Source organism: Molossus molossus, unplaced genomic scaffold, assembly GCF_014108415.1.
Source record: "Molossus molossus isolate mMolMol1 unplaced genomic scaffold, mMolMol1.p scaffold_m16_p_19, whole genome shotgun sequence".
NCBI lineage: Eukaryota > Metazoa > Chordata > Mammalia > Chiroptera > Molossidae > Molossus > Molossus molossus.
The window spans coordinates 43,921,022-43,938,796 of NW_023425354.1; the positions used below are offsets into that span (position 1 = coordinate 43,921,022).

Here is a 17,775-nt window from a genome sequence, read left to right on the forward strand (position 1 = left end):
TGAGGACATTTTATATATATTTTGTTCAGATAGAGTGGGAGGGAGAGAGAGAGAGAGAGAGAGAAACATCAACATGAAAGGGACACATCAAGTGGTTGCCACCCACACCACCCAACCAGGGCCGGGGACTAACTGCAACCGAGGTACGTGCCCTTAGCTGGAACCGAACCTGGGTCTCTCCAGACCACAGGCCAACGCTCTAACCGCTGAGCCAAACTGGCCAGGGCCGGAATATATCTTTAATTAAATGATTTTTTTGAAGTCTTATACAATTTTTTGTTATCATAGGTTTTTCTTCTTTTTTGTTCATATAATGATTTAGACTTACTACTTTTTAAATTAAGTGTATTGGGGTGACATTGGTTAATAACATTACATAGGTTTCAAGTATACAATTCTATGATAGATCATCTGTATATTGTATTGTGTGCCCACCACCCAAAGTCAAATCTTCTTCTATCAACATATATTTGACCCCCTTTACCAACCTCTTTACTACTCCCCCAACCTCTTCCCTCTGATAACCACCATACTGATGTCTGTGTCTACAAGTTTTGGTTTGTTTTTCTTGTTTATTCACTTGTTGCTTTCAGTTTTATATCCCACATATGAGTCAAATCATATGGTTTGTGACTTTTTCTGTCTGACTTATTTCACTTAGCATGATATTTTCAAGCTTTATCCATGTTGTCGTTAATGGCAATATTTCATCTTTTCTTTGGTTGAGTAGTATTCCATTGTATATTTGTACCACATCTTCTTTATCCAATCCTCTATCAAGGGACACTTTGGTTGTTTCCATGTTCTACTGTAAATAATGCTATAGTAAACATAGGGGTGCATATATCTTTGTGAATAAATGTTTTTAAATTTTTCAGGTAGAGGGGTTGCTGGGTCATATGATAATTCTATTCTTAAACTTAGAGAGGATTTTATAACTTGATCCAAAGGCAAGGGCAGTAGAGGCAAAACTAAATGAATGGCATATATCAAACTAAAAAGCTTCTGCACAGCAAAAGAAACCAACAACAAAACAAAAAGTCAGCCAACCGAATGGGAGAACATAGTTGCAAATATAAGCTTTGACAAAGGATTAATATCCAAAACATTTAAAGAACTCATACAACTCAACAGCAAACAAACAATCCAATTTAAAATGAGCATAAGACCTCAAGAGACACTCCTCCCAAGAAGACTTACAAATGGCCAACAGATATATGAAAAGATGCTCAACTTTACTAAGAAAATGCAAATTAAAAGTACAAGGAGATACCACCTCACACTTATTAGAGTGGTTATTATCAACAAGACAAGTAATAAGCATTGGAGAGGATGTGGAGAAAAATGAACTCTCATTCACTGTTGGTGGGAATGTAAATGGGTGCAGCCACTATGGAAAACAGTATGGAGGCTCATCAAATAACTAAGAATAGAGTTACCATATGACCCAGTAACCCCTCTTCTGGTCATCTACCTGCAAAATTTGATAACATTTATTCCCAAAGACATATGCACCCCTTTGTTCATTGCAGCATTATCACAGTGGCCAAAAATGGAAACAATTGAAGTGTCCTTTGACAGAGGATTGGATAAAGAAGTAGTGTTACATATAGACAATGGAATACTATTCAGTCATAAGATAAGATGAAATACTACTATTTGCGACAACATGGATGGACCTTGAGAATATCATACTAAGTAAAATAACTCAGACTGAAAAAGTTATGAACCATATGATTTCACTTACATGTGGAATATAAAACTGAAAGCAACAAGTGAACAAACAAGAAAAACAAACTAAAACTCATAGACACAGACAACAGTATAGTGGTTACCAGAGGGAAGGGGTTGGGGGTTACGAAAGGGTAAAGGGGGTCAAATATATGGTGATAGAAGATGTGACTTTGAGTGGTGGGTCCACAATACCATATACAGATGATGTATCATAGAATGGTACACTTGAAACCTATGTAATTTTATTAATCAAGTTACCAAATAAATTTCATTTTTTTAAAGTTTTCTCCCTATGTTTTCTTCAAAGAGTTTTAAAATTTCAGGTCTTGCCTTTAAGTCCTTAATCTATTTTGAGTTGATTTTTGTGTATGGTGAAAGATAGGGGTCAGTTTCTTTCTTTTTCATGTAGATGTCCAGTTTTCCCAGCACCATTTGTTGAAGAGACTTTCCTTTCTCCTGGCACCTTTGTCAAAGATCAGTTGATCACATACATTTTTCAGTTCTCTACTCTGTTCCATTGTCTATATTTTCAATACCTTCCAGGTTTAATTACTGTAGTTATATAATATATAGGATAGGGCAAAAGTATGTTTACAGATGTTCATATGAAAAACAATACAATAATTAATAAGTAGTAATACAAGAATAAACTCCATATCTCATAACCACATCTGTAAACCTACTTTTGTCCCACCCTGTAGTTTGAAATGAGAAAGTGTGATGCCTTTATTTGTAAAATATAATGAACATCTGATATTAAGCATTCTTAAAAATAAAAAGAAAGGCCCACAAAAGTACAGGAAATTCTTGGAGGTGGTGGATATACTTAAATATCTTGGTTGTTGTGCTATATCATGGGTGTATGTATATGTCCAAATTATTAAGAAGTGTACTTGAATGTGTGCAATCTTTATCAATTTTACCTCAATAAAGCTGAAAATGGAATATAAAACACAGAGAAAACTTGGATGAAATATAAAGAGTTCACCTTTCCAGATTAAGATGAAAGTGTTCCTAGAGTATTTGAAGTTGAGATGTCTTCCATGAAGATGAAAATAAAAATAAGAACTGGAGAAGGTCTAGACTGCAGATAGAGATGCAGAGGCAAGAACACATGAGAGGGTTACGATCATGGGTTTAGATGCCATCACCTAGGAGGGAGAATGAGGAAAAGTGAACCCAAGTTGGAAACCTAGACAGTGTCATGCGTGGAGCTCAGTTTGAAAAGTGAATGTCTGCTCCTTTCATTTTTGAGGTGGGAGGAATGAGAAAAACTCTAAATTCCGATATACTGAAATATTAAATAAGCTCAACAGAGATGCACTCTGAGACCCAGGCAAGTCATCAAATTCCTTTTTTTCAATCTTTAAAATGGTGATAAGATTCCACAAAAGGAGTGATTCATCACAGTAGATTAAGATCATGGGTGTAAAATTTGTTGATAAGTTCCAAAGTACTAATTAAGAGTGAGATGCTCGTAAACAGTAAGCCTGTTATTAAACATACTCTGGCTTCTTACCCATACCTGAGGGGGGGCCATTTAGGATTCCCTAAATGTAAATTAGCTCCCAGCTAAAGACAAACTAAACTATTGTAGCAAAAGAGATAGAAAGTCCACTCACATTAACTTCAAGTCAAATGAAATGAAAACAAATTAGATAACTAAGGGTTAGGAGACAAAATATTGTGAACTCTTCCTGAAGAAGAGGTAAGTTAAGAATTTGTATTCAACAATAAAAAGTCTAGTTTAGCAGCAGTAATCAAGAAAGTGAGAAATTTTGCCCTAGCTGGTTTGGCTCAGCAGTTAGAACGTCAGCCTGCGGTCCAGAGAGACCCAGGTTCGGTTCCTGCTAAGGGCACATACCTCAGTTGTGGTTTATCCCTGGCCCTGGTTGGTCGTGCAGGTGGCAGCCACTCGATGTGTCCCTTTCACGTCGATGTTTCTCTCTCTTTCTCTCTTCCTCTCTCTCCCTCCCATTCTGTCTGAACAAAAAATGGAAAAATGTCCTTGGGTGAGGATAAAATTTTTAAAAAGTGAGAAATTTTAATTTTATTCAATTGACTTGGGAGGACAAGTATTTTTAAAGTAGAATTTTTGCCTTAAAAAAAAACACATAATAAATTACTTCTTTAATAACTGGAGACACATGGATCCGTTAAAAGTGTGTAAATGATGCTTCTTCAGGATCACCTGGAATAACAAAGAGAAAGGCTTTGCTAACAGGTCACAGACCTCCCCTTTCTGAGTTTAACTATGCACCTCCACTTCATCTCTTTTACTTATTGAAATGTTGTTTAAGTAAATTTTTTTAAAAGATCAATACTAAAAAAAGATGTGTGAGTTAATATACCATTATTAATATGAATATGTCTAAAGAATAAAATTATACAAAAACACTAAGCTTTACCATCATACAGACAAGAAAGTTTTCCTTTTGAAAAAGACTCTTCCAAGGGCTCTCTTCATGTCCCTGTTCCTCAGGCTATAGATGAAGGGGTTCAGCATGGGCGTCACCACAGTGTACATCACGGCCATGACCGTCTCCTTAACAGTAGAATTATCAGCTGATGGGCATAAATAGAGAGCAATAATTGTCCCATAGAACAGTGACACCACAGACAGGTGGGAGCCACAGGTGGAGAAGGCCTTGCGGATACCTCTAGCAGAAGGGACCTTGAGGATGGACAACACAATCCGTGCATAGGACATGATGATAAGTAGGAATGGGATGACAAGAATAAGCCCTCCCGTGATAAATATCACCCACTCATTAACTTGAGTGTCAGAGCAGGACAGCCTCAGCAGAGCAGACATGTCACAGAAAAAGTGGGGGATCACATTGTCGGCACAAAAACACAACCTGGCCATGAGCAGAGTGTGTAACAAGGCATGCAATGTGGTCAGCACCCAGGACAGCGCCACCAGGGAGAGACAGAGCCTGGGGCTCATGATGGTGGTGTAGTGCAGGGGGAAGCAGATGGCCACGTAGCGGTCATAGGCCATGGCCACCAGGAGGAAGCTCTCCAGGTCTCCAAAAAACAGGAAGAAGTACATTTGGGCCAAGCAGCCTGAGTAGGGGATGGACGGGACTTGGCTCTGCATGTTCTGCAGCAACTTGGGAATGGTCACAGAAGAGAAGCAGAGGTCAGAGAAGGACAAATTGCTGAGGAACAAATACATGGGTGTGTGGAGGTGGGAGTCCAGGAGAATGAGCACGATGATGAGGAGGTTCCCCAGGACGGTGGTAACATACATGACCAGGAACAAGGCATAGGACAGGTTTTTCTGCTCTGATTGGATGAGTAATCCCAGAAGAAGAAACTCTGTGAAGGTAGTTTGATTCCTTCCTTCCATCTACATTTTAAGTACCTTTAAGAAGAAATAATAGTGTCCATTGAAACCTGAATTTAAAATAAACATATTTTATACTATATGGTCTGTTCCAAGGTCTGCAAAAATATGGTATTTCACTTTCATCACAATAATTATGATCTCTATACCCCAAAACTCTGTAATCAGAGTTTGTGATGGGAAAATGTATTATTTTCTTCAGTTCTCTTTAATAAGTAATAATATTTCAGCCTTTCTAAAACACTCTTATCTATTTGCTTCTGACACAAAAGGTTATTTCATACAAAGGTATTGCTTTTTCTCTTACCTGCCTGGCCAGAAAACCTCAGTAACGGTATTTGGCTCCTGCTCTGTCGATATCTTAAGAGATGAGGTTCCAGGGCCTTTGCTAAATATTGTCCTCTTATAATTCCACATATACCACCAGGAAAAACCAACAATTCCAAAGGCTTCAATTACCATTTAAAATTCAGTTGTAGATTACTCTCTAACTTATAAAACTCTTTACCCACTTGCATAATTATTATCTTTCCTTGGCTGTTTCACACGCCTTTAAAACTTTTTTTCTTTATTAATGTTAGAGAGGGAGATGTTAGGGAGGGAGGAGAGGTAGAAACATCAATGAGGAAGAACATCGACCGGCCACCTCCTGCATGCCCCCCACTGGGGATTGGGCCCACAACCTGGGCATGTGCCCTGACTGGGAATCAAACTGGCCACCTCTTGGTGCATGGGTCAACGCTCAACCACAGAGCCAGATCAGCTGGGTTCACACACATTTTAAACTAAGCAGATCATGATCTCACCCTGACCCTCTCTCATATCCCCCTCCTCTAATTTCCCACTCTCAGTAAAAGAGACCCAGGTTCTCCACTATAAACCTGAGAGTTTTCATTCATTCATTCCTTTCTCTCATCAACATATAGTCTGTCAACAAGTTCTATAGATTTTCTGTTTCTCATCAATTCCTTACCTCGACTGTCACTACCCTAGACCAGGATTACATCATTTCTTGTCTGTACTATTGGAACAGCCTCTTAATTCATGCCGCTGCTTCCATGCTTGAATACCCTTTCCTTTGATGTCCTTCTTTGACAATGTAGAATTCTCAAATAAAAAGCAGATCATTCTCCCTCAAGACTTCATGGATTCTCATTGGTCTTAAGATACATTCCTTTCAAAAAATTCCTTTCAAATGTGCTTCATGATCTGACACTTGCCTACTACCTCCACAGCTCCATCTGCCTCCACAGTGACACTCAGGTCCTCTCTCCAGCAATGCAGGACATATCTGTCACAATGCATTGCCTTCAGCTTTCTAAACTTGTTGTTTCCTTGCCCAGCACCTCACTCCCTTTGCTCCTTCACCTGGCTTTCCCCTACTTATTCTCTCCCTCCCCAGACCAGGTGAGAACCCACTGCTATGTTTCCACAGCACCTTGTTCTTGTCCCCACAGCACTCAGTCCCATTGGGATTATTTGTTTATAGCTGACCTCCCTGCTGGACTGTAAACCCCACGCAGGAAACGCCGTGACAGCAGCTAGGCCAGCACCTGGCACAGTGCTGATGATTCATAAACATTTATCGATAGTGCTTCAGGCTGAGACATGCATTCCTCCAACTTTAAAGTCAGCAGAAGTCCTTTTAAGATATAGTCACTACTCCTACTAAATTGTCCCAGAACAAGAACTCACTGGTCTCAATCCTTTAGCACTAAATATAACACCCTACCACAGAATTTGTGGGTATAATTGGGTGCCCATAGAAAATTTCAGGGTACCTCAGATTCACTACTTTTGTCACTGACAAAGATGATAATAGAGACATAATAACTAAGTAGATAAATGATAGATTGACAGATTGATAGATGGATAGATAGATAGATAGATAGATAGATAGATAGATAGATAGATAGATAATCTCCCATTGGTTCTATTTCTCTGGAGCATCCTAAGACACCTTAGTGTGCCTCAAAGCAGAGGAAAAGCACTAAGAGATGTGGGAAGCTCCTTCAGTAAACAAATCACTGAGGCCAGGTGCTGGGATTTTCACCCCTTGATGTTCTTTGATCCAGCTCCATTAACAGTTTTTACACTTTGACAAGATGCACTGACCATACACTGGGGGGAAACCCCAGGGGAAATTATACACCTGGATTCTCTGAATTTTGTTTCCCAGGTAAATTAATGGGACCTGACTCTTGTGACAATAGTATAACTGGAGATGACAAACAGGAGGCAGAACTTGAACATGCTATACTGATGATGCAATGAGCCTTCATCTCTTCACCCATTAAGTCAGTAGTTCTCAGCTTGAAGGGCACGTAAAAGACACCTAGGGCAGGGCTTCTGAAACCAATGTCCATGCAAATCACCCAGGAGTTCTAGCAAAACACTGATTCTAACCCAGTAGGAAAGAAGCTACTTTAAATTCTCACTCAGGTAATACCAATGCTACTGTCCACGGACCACACAATGAGTTGCAAGTACATATAATGCTTTTAGAAATAAGGATTACTGAGGTCCTCAGATAAATTAATCATGATCTCTGAGAGGAGGCCAGTGCAAAGGTTTTTAGAGCTCCCAGGTGATTCTAAAATAGAACAAGGGCTCAGCACTATTCCACTAAAGCCCACCTCAAAAACTGTTGTTATATTGGAATTACACAATCTGTGGGAATACATTTATACAAAAGATAATATTTATGAATACTAATATTAATTAAAATAGTGCATTGATGAATATTAATCAAAGTATTTCTAGAATTTGGGGAAGTCTGGGGAGGCTGAGAGGTGGAGAAGAGGAAGGTCATCATACCTGAAATTTCCCCAGCAGAATATCACACACCCTGGGAAATTAAGACCCTCCAGTTAGAAGGACCCTAAGAGACCAACTCATTCATTCTCTGCCTAATTTTGCCAGTCTGTCTGAGGGTGATTCCAGCAGCTTGGCCTGAGATCCTGCTTTCCTTTGTTCACTGAGGCATGTGAAGTAACAGCCTCTGTATTCATCACCTATATCTGCAACATCCCTTCTCACATCTCCCATTCTGCACATCCTTGGCCTAAGGAGCCTTGGATCCCAAAGGAGGCTAGATCCTGGAGGAATTCATTAAAGGCAAAGTAATTGCCCAGCACCTCTCAGGACAGTGCTATGAGAGTCTCAAAGAACTGATTACATTCACAGATCACACCTGACTATACCTGGGGGGAAGGTGGAATAGAGAGAAGTTCATGGCCCTGGCCGATTTTCCTCAGCGGTTAGAGCGTCGGCCTGCAGTCCAGAGAGACCCGGGTTTGGATCCTGCTAAGGGCGTGTACTTCAGTTGCAGTTTGTCCCGGCTCTGGTTGGGTTGTGCGGGTGGCAGCCACTCGATGTGTCCCTTTCACATTGATGTTTCTCCCTCTCTGTCCCTCCTGCTCTATCTGAAAAAAAAAAAAAAAGGAAAAATGTCCTCAAATGAGGATTTAAAAAAAATAAAAATAAAGAGAAGTTCATGTATGGATGCTTAAACACTGTCTAGGGAATGGACAGTAGTCTTGTGGGGTTGGAGCCAACATTTTCAGAGATCAAGAAAGATAGTTGGAGAATCCATAAAAACTAGCAGGGAGCAGAGTGTAACTATCCCAAAATATCTTTGGAGTGTAGGAGGCTTTACCTACAATTAGAAACAACCAGTGTCCTTTGAGTAAAGTGACATGGAAAACAGATATTTTGGAAAGATTCTCGGGGTGGTAGAATCTCTCACTACAACCCAGTTCCCCATAAACATACGCTAGGGGAGAGATACATCTGCAGCTGACAAGGATCGGATCTCTATGACCCAAGCTTATGCATGCATATGGAAAAGACTGGAATAAGAGAAAAGATAAACTCTCCCAGATCATTTTCAATCATCCTCAACCTGAGATCAAAAAGAAAATTCAGTTTGAATCCCACTAAGGTACTTCTATCTCCTTACTTCTTTAGGAAAACCTTAATAAACCTGCCACCACCATCATCTCTACTACTCCACATAGGTGTCAGATTTACTCCTAGTCTCCAGCTCTTCCTTACGTTGCATCTGATCACAAGGCTGTGGTTGACATTTATAACTCCTTCTATTACATACCTTCCATGTTCTTCTTGGCCATCATCTCAGCTGGATTGGGTTCTTCACAGAGCGATGTTACGCAAACCTTCATTTCTAGAGAATATGCATTTTCATTGGTCTTGCCTTTATTAAGTTGTTATAGTTTTCACTAACAATTGTTATTAGACATGACAATTCTAAGTTGTAACAAAATAATTCCTCAGAATTTCCGACATGGTCCTCTCTGATACAGTTGTGTAGAACATCTAGTTTTCCCTCGGTAAGGAATATCACAACCCCGGGCAGAATGGCAACCCTGATCTTTGTCTACTGGTTCACATAAGAACTGAAAAATGTGCAGGTGGTAGGATGAACTTTTGATTCAATGAGACCATTGTTACATCCTCTGGGAGAAGCACTCTTGAGACACTCCTTGTGCACCATTTTCAATTCCTCAGTCTCACCTCTTAATCCAGTCTCAGCTGCAGTAACCAATTCTGCACCGACTTCAAACATCCTTAATAGATGCAACCTAACAGCACCTCATCTCAGTTCTGCTCTACATACTCCTCTATTCCTGCTCCCTAATTCCATGAAACATTATTTAGGGAAATTTTTCTCTGTATTCATACAAATATTTAGGTACATGATACTTTGGTGTACAATGTGAGCTTTAGATTGAGGTGTTTGTTTTTTTCATATAGAACTCCAACGTTTCAAGCACTGATAGCTGAAAAGGCTGCTTTCCACTGAACTGTCTGTTGTTTTGTCAAAAATCAATTGAGGACACGTGAGTGAATACATTTCTGGGCTCTTCATGCTATTATATGCTCTCTATACTGATCTGTATTTCTATTTTTCCTAATACAATACTTTCCTGATTATATTTATTAATACTGAGTAGAAAAAGTAGGCAATGTTAGTCATTCTATTTTGTCCTTCACGTCCAAGATCAAATTTGCTATTGTAGTTTTTACCTTTACATACACATTTTATAATCAAAATCTCAATATGTGCCTGAAAAAATATTTTTAGAATTTTGATCAGAATTGTGTTGAATCTCTATATCAGTTTCAGAAGAGTCAACATCTTTAAAGTATTGAGTCTTTTTTTTAAATCCTCACCCAAGGATATTTCTCCGTTTATCTTCAGATAGAGTGCAAGGAAGGGAGGGAGGGGGGAAGAGAGAGAGAGAGAGAGAGAGAGAGAGAGAGACATTATCATGAGACACATCAATTGGTTGCCTCTCCCATGACCAGACCAGGGCTGGGGACTGAACTATAACCAAGGTATGTGCCCTTGACCAGAATCGTACCTGCAACTCTTTGGTCCGCAGGCTAATGCTCTAACTGCTGAGCCAAACCAGCCAGGGCAAACTATGAGTCTTTCAATCCATGTTTATGTTTTACCTATCTATTTCTTTGGATGTCTATGATTTTTTTAGATCAGTCTTTTGTTATTTTCAAGATATAAACCTTTGCATATGTTGTATAAGATTCATACCTAAGTATTTAATGATTCGGTGCTATTGTAAATTGTATTCTGAGATAGGTCCTAGATGGTGGTATAGGAGGTTGCTGAACTTGCCCTCTCCCATGAACACACTAAATATACACCTACGTATAGAGCAATTCCCCGACAGACAACTGATGGCTGACTGACCAGCTTCTGTACAACAAACAAGAGATGAGATGCATAAAGAAGGTTGGGAAACTGCAGAAGCTCTCCAGGATATGTGCCAGTGAACACCATTCTTTACATTCTCTCTCCACCTAGATAGCACAGGCAAGAGCTCTATCCAGGAGCTCTGGCTGACCTGCAAGGTCTCTAGAGCACATTCTTGGCCACACTGCCCTCAGCCCATCTTGGCCCTGACAGTCAGGGCACAGCTACCTATACATGCACATGCACAAGGCCATCGCACCTGGAGCCAGCTCCAGTCCCAGATAGCCAGTACGCCAGGTGCCACATGTGCCCATCTTTGCTACAACTGGCCTGGCAAGACCACCCAACATACACAGCGTACACAGAGGTCATTGCTACACAAGGTCACTTTTTCAAGAATGAGAGAGATAGCTATTTCATCTAATTCATAGAAACAAACACAAATAGTCAAACAAAATGAGAAGACATAGGAATATGTTCTAAATGAAGTAAGAAGAAACAAACCTTAACGAATCAAGATAAATAATTTTCCTGAAAAGAATTCAAAGTAATGGTCATAAGAATGCTCACCAAACTTGTGAACGGAATAAAGGAACTCAGTGAGAACTTCAACAGAGTTGGAAAATGTAGGAAAATCTCATGATAGCAGAACAATACAATAACTAAAATAAAAAATACACTAAAAGGACAGCAGCAGATTAGATAAAAAAAAAAAAAAAAGAAAATAAGGGTAGTTTAAGGCGCCTCTGAGACAACATCTAGCACAGTAACATTCATATCATAGGGACCCAGAAGGAGAAGAGGCAGAAAAAGGGCACAAAGTTTACTTGAAAAAATAATGACTGACAACATTCCTAACCTGGGGGAAAAACATACATCCAGATTCAGGGAGCATGGAGAGTTCCAAATAAGATGAACCCAAAGAGATCCACACTAAGATATACTTTAATTAAAACGGCAAAAGTTAATCTTGAAGGTAGCAAGAGGAAAGAAACTAGTTACATACAAAGGCAATCCCATAGGCTATTGGCTGATTTCTCAGCCAAACTTTTACAGCCCAGATGGAAATGACAGGATATATTTAAAGTGCTAAAAGAAAGAAACCTATAATCTAGAAATCTAGAATACTCTACCAAGCAACGTTACAGGAATTGAAGGACAGATAAAGATATTCCCAGACAAGCAAAAACTAAAGGAGTTTATCACCACTAAACCATCTTTACAAAAAACGTTACAGGGTTTTCTTTATGCAGAAAAAAAAAAGGCCATAACAAGAAATAAGAAAATATATGGGGGAAAAAATCTCACTGGAAAAGGCAAATACAATAAACACAGTGAATTGGCCATTTAAAAAGCTGGCATAAAAGTTAAAAGACAAAAGCAGCAAAAATATCTATAACTACAATGAGTAGTTAGGGATACACACAAAAGAATATCTAAGCCCTGGCCGGTTTGGCTCAGCAGTTAGAGCATCGACCTGTAGTCCAGAGAGACCCAGGTTCAGTTCCCACTAAGGGTGCGTGCCTTGGTTGTAGTTTGTCCCCGACCCTGGTTGGTCATGCAGGTGGCAGCCACTCGATGTGTCCCTTTCACATCAATGTTTCTATCTCTTCCGCTCTCTCCCTCCCACTCTATCTGAACAAAAAATAGGGGGAAAAATGTCCTAGGGTGAGGATAAAAAAAAAAATCTAAAATATGACATCAAAAACATAAAGCATAAAAGGGAGAATAAACATATAATGCTTTTAGAATGAATTTGGACTTAAACACCTATCAGTTTAAAATAGACTACTATACATATAGATTGATTGATATACATGAACCTCATGGTAACCACAAACCCAAAACCTACAAAATATACGTACACAAAATAAACAGAAGGAACCCAAACAAAACACTAAAGAAAATCAGCAAACCACAATGGAAGAAACCATAAGAAGAAGAAAGGAATAAAAAAGAATTACAATCCCACTTCTAGGAATATACCCTAAGAAGCCTGAAACACCAATCAGAAACAATATATATACCCCTATGTTCATAGCAGCACTTTACAATAGCTAAGATTTGGAAACAGCCCAAGGGTCCATCAGTAGACAAGTGGATAAAAAAGCTGTGGTACATATGCACAACAGAGTACTATGCAGCTGTAAGAAAGAAAGATCTCTTATCCTTTGAGACAATATGGAAGGACCTGGAAAGTATTATCCTAAGTGAAACAAGCCAAGCAGAGAAAGACAAATATCACATAATCTCACGTATTTCTGGAATATAATGAACTAAACAAACTGATGAACAAAAGAGACGCAGAGTCATAGAAGTAGGGTACAGACTGACAATCTCAGAAGAGGGGTTAGGGGGGAAGGGAAGAGATAAACCCCATAACTTATATGCATGTATGGACATAGACAACAAAGCTGGGGACGGGGTTGGCGGGTGATAGGGAGAAGGGTATCAATGAGGGGAAAAGGAGAAACATCTGTAACAAAAATAAATTTAAAAAGAGAATTACAAAAGCAACCAAAACCTATTAAAAATATGGTAATACGTACATACCTATCAATAATTACTTTAAATGTGCCCAGCCAGTGTGGTTCAGTGGTTGAGCGTCGACCCATGCACCAAGAGGTTGCTGGTTTGATTTCTGGTCAGGGCACATGCCCAGGTTGTGGGCCAAATCCCCAGTGGGGGGCATGAAGGAGGCAGCCAATCGATGCTCTCCTTCGATGTTTCTATCTCTCTCTCCCTCTCCCTTCCTCTCTAAAATTAATAAAGAAAACAAATTTTAATATAAAGATAAACGAAATCACAAATTTTTAAATTAGATTAACTACGATGAAAAACCGAAGATTCAATAAATAAAATTAGAAATGATTGAGAGGACACCAGAAAGATGGCGGGTAGGTAAATGCAGTATCGCCTCCTCCCACAACCACATCAAAATTACAACAAAACTACAACACAACCATAATTCAGAACTGCCTGAAATTGAGCTGAATGAAAGTCCTACAACTACGGAATTAACGAAGCAGCCACACCAAGACTGGTAGGAGGGGCAGAGGTGCAGACGGGCTGTTCCCACACCCACATGTGGCGGATAAAAATCAGGACCTTGGCTAGGAAGGCCCTTCCTGAGGACTGAGGGGTCCCTGTCCCAAACCAGTCATCCAGCTCAGGGTCCCAGTGCCAGGAAGAAAATTCCCCATAACTTCTGGCTGGAAAAACCAGCGGGAACTGAGGCAGAGGGAGTCTGAGGCTGCTGGAGCCCCAGCAGTTCCGCTTAAAGGGCCCGCACACAAACTTACTCAGACCCACTCCCCCTGAGCTCTGAGGGAAGGCAGCTTGAGGGGCACCAGGGAACAGGGAAGAACTTAGCTGTTTGGCCTCTGGACTTGGGTTGGAGGGGCAGCTTTCTCCTGGACAGACGTGCTGGTGGAGGCCATTGTTCCTTTGATGAGCCCTTCCCGCACAGGGCAGGCAGACAGCTTCCATATCTGGGACTCCAGCAACTTGGCTCACACCATTTGCCCTATCCTGGTGATTCCCTGAGGCCCTGCCTCACGCAACTTTCCGGCCCACCCAAGCTGTTTCCAAAGGCTTTACCATAGGATTGGCCTGTCTTGGATCCTGCTTCAGAGTTTCCTAAAATCTCTCAAAGAAGCAGCATCGGATACCTGAGCCCACCAGTGCACCTGGGACCATCAGGCCAATGGACACCCTGTGTCAATACAGACCAGTGCACAGTAGTAGAGCTGTCAGGGTGCTGGTTGCAAAAACCGCAAACAGTCGGGAGCCCAGCACCATCCCCCACAGTAGCAGCCCTATCAGAGTTGAGACATACCCCCAGCAACAGAAGCTGGGGAGCAGACATCTATCTCCAGGCAACGGAAGCACAGACCAGCAGCAGAGAGCCATCCCCAAAAACTACAGCAAAGTCTGAGCAGGAGCTGAGCCCCACTGGGCATCAGCATTCCCCAGCCACCAGTGGCGGGACCTAGGGCTCCATAGGGCCCTGTGCCACACAGCTACCCACAAGAGTGGTGGGAAGCCAGGGATCCAAAGGGCCCTGTGTAACCTAGCAGCCCACAAGAGCAGTGGGAAGCCGGGAATCCAGAGGGACCTGTGCAAATCAGCCCACAAGAGCGGTGTGGAACCAAGGCTTGAGAGGGGCCAGTCTCATTGAGCCCCATACCTCTCATTAAGTTGCCCCAGGCCTGGCACTAAAAGCAGCCAGCATTAGTTCACAACTTGGCTTTTCCTGAACACCTCCAAGCCCAGCACAAGAAGCAGCCATCAGCAGATCACTTTAAAGCTTATGCTCGGTGGCCTTGGATAGAGCACAGGCAGTGGCTGACCTTGCCCCAGAGCCAGCACACCTAGTGGACAGCTTCAAACCACATCGAAACACCACCACTCAACCACCTCCACAAGTGACACACTCAATGAGTGGACTCAGTGGGTACCAGAGCCCTGCTGAGGTAAGTCTTGCTCTGTGTGGTGGGACCCTACACAGCTGATCCTCCAAGGTAGTGGCTAGTGGGCACAGCCAGACCTTGCAGCTGATCAGCCTGAGTAAACCCTTCCCATTTATGTGCCAACAGCAATCAAGACTCAATTACAAGAGAACACACTATGGGTGCACTACGAGGGCCCAGTTGGGGTGATCAGGGACACTGTGTCACTGGATCCTACAGAACACCTACAACAGTAGGCCACCCTACAAAGCCTAGGAAGCATAGCAACTCTGCCTAATACATAGAAACAATCACAGGGAAGCAGCCAAAATAAGGAGACAAAATAAAAAATAAATAAGTTATAAAAAAAATGAGGAGACAAAGAAACATGTCCCAAATGAAAGAAAAGAACAAAACTCCAGGAAAAGAACTAAACAAAATGTAGATAAGCAATCTAACAGATGCAGAGTTCAGAACACAGGTTAAAAGGTTGCTCAGGGAACTTGGTGAGACATCCAAGGCAGTTAGTGAGACCTTCAAGGAACTTAAGGAGACCTCCGAGAAACTTAATTAGAACATCAACAACATAAAAAAAGGACCAGTCAGAAATTAAGGATGCACTAACTGAAATAAAGAATAATTTACACAGATTCAATAGTAGAGTAGGTAAAGCCAAGAAGCAAACCATCGATTAGGAATATAAGGAAGCAGAAAACACTCAATCAGAACAGCAAAAAGAAGAAAGAATCCAAAAAAATGAGGATAATGTAAGGAGCCTCTGGAACAACTTCAAGAATGCCAACATTCGCATCTTGGGGGTGCCAGAAGGAGAAGAGAGAGAACGAGAAATCGAAAACCTATTTGAAACAATAATGACAGAAAACTTCCCTAACTTGGTGACGGAAACAGACATACAAGTCCAGGAAGCACAGACAGTCCCAAACAAGATGAACCCAAAGAGGTCCACAGCAAGACACATTATCATCAAAAGGCCAAAGGTTAGGACTTCCGGTCAAGATGGAGGCGTAGGTAAATGAGGTATCGCGTCCTCCCACAACCACATCAAAGTTACAAATAACTACAGAACAACCATCATTCAAAACATGAAATCAAGCTGAATGGAAGTTCTACAACTACGGAATTAAACCAGCAGCCACATCGAGACAGTAGGAGGGGCGGAGGTGCAAGGGGCGGAGGTGCAAGGGTCAGAGGCGCAAGGGGCTGGTCCCACACCCACGTGTGGCAGATAAAAATCAGGAGGATACCTCGGCTGGGAAGATCCTCCCTGAGGATTGAGGGGTCCCCATCCCACACCAGGTGCCCCGCTCAGGGTTCCAGTGCCAGGAAGAGAAGTCCCCATAACTTCTGGCTGGAAAAACCAGCAAGAACTAAGGCTCAGGGAAGCTGACGTGGCTAGAGCCCCAGGCAGCTCCTTAAAGGGCCTGCGCACGCATTTATCGGACTCTCTCCCTCTAAGCTTGGAAGGGAGGCAGCTCGAGGGGCACCAAAGCCATACAGGGAAGAACTGAGCTGTTTGGCACTGGATTGAGGGCTAGAGAGGGGGCTTTCTCCGGGACAAACGTGCTGTCAGAGGCCTTTGTTTCTTTCGTGAGCACTTCCGTGGGGCGGCAGACAGTCGCCAAACCTGGGACTTCAGCAACCTGGCTCACACTGGTAGCACCACCCTGGTGACTCCCTGAGGCCAGGCCCCACCCAACTTTCAGGCCCACCCAAGCTGTTGCCACTTGCTTAACCATAAGATTGGCCTGTCTTGGATCCTGCTTCAGGTTTTTCCTAAATTATTTCAAACAAGCAGCATCTGGTCTCAGATAGCCCCATACCTGTCTTAAGTAATACACAGAAACAAACACAGAGAGGCAGCCAAAATGAGGAGACAAAGAAACAGGTCCCAAATAAAAGAACATAACAAAACACCAAGAAAAGAACTAAGCGAAATGGAGATAAGCAACCTAACAGATGCTGAGTTCAAAATACTGCTTATAAGGATGCTCAATGAACTTGGTGAGAACCTCAGTGAACTTAATGAGGGTCTCAAGAGCATAATAAAGGACCAGTCAGAAATGATGGATGCACAGTCAGAAATGAAGGAGGCATTAACTGAAATAATGAATAATTTACACAGATTCAATAGTAGATTATGTAAATCCAAGAAGCAAACCATCGATTTGGAATATAAGAAAGCAAAAAACGCCCAATCAGAACAGCAAAAAGAAAAAAGAATCCAAAAAAAGGAGGATAGTGTAAGGAGCCTCTGGGACAACTTCAAGCATGCCAACATTCGCATCATGGGGGTGCCAGAAGGAGAAGAGCAAGAACAAGAAATTGAAAACCTGTTTGAAACACTAATGGCAGAAAACTTTCCTAACTTGGAGAAGGAAACAGACATACATGTCCAGGAAGCACAGAGAGTCCCAAACAAGATGAACCTCAAGAGGTCCAAAGAGAGAATCTTAAAAGCAGCAAGAGAAAGGCAGCTAGTT

At 41.5% G+C, this 17,775-nt stretch overlaps 1 protein-coding gene across 1 annotated transcript in view; it reads right to left on the reverse strand.

Annotated features, from left to right (window-relative positions):
* The window catches only part of LOC118633840 (olfactory receptor 1E5-like), a 58,261-nt gene that overhangs the window by 995 nt on the left and 39,491 nt on the right, over positions 1 to 17,775 (reverse strand). The window contains 1 exon segment of the mRNA XM_036267952.1: positions 4,181 to 5,104. Coding sequence (XP_036123845.1) covers positions 4,181 to 5,104 — 924 coding nt within the window.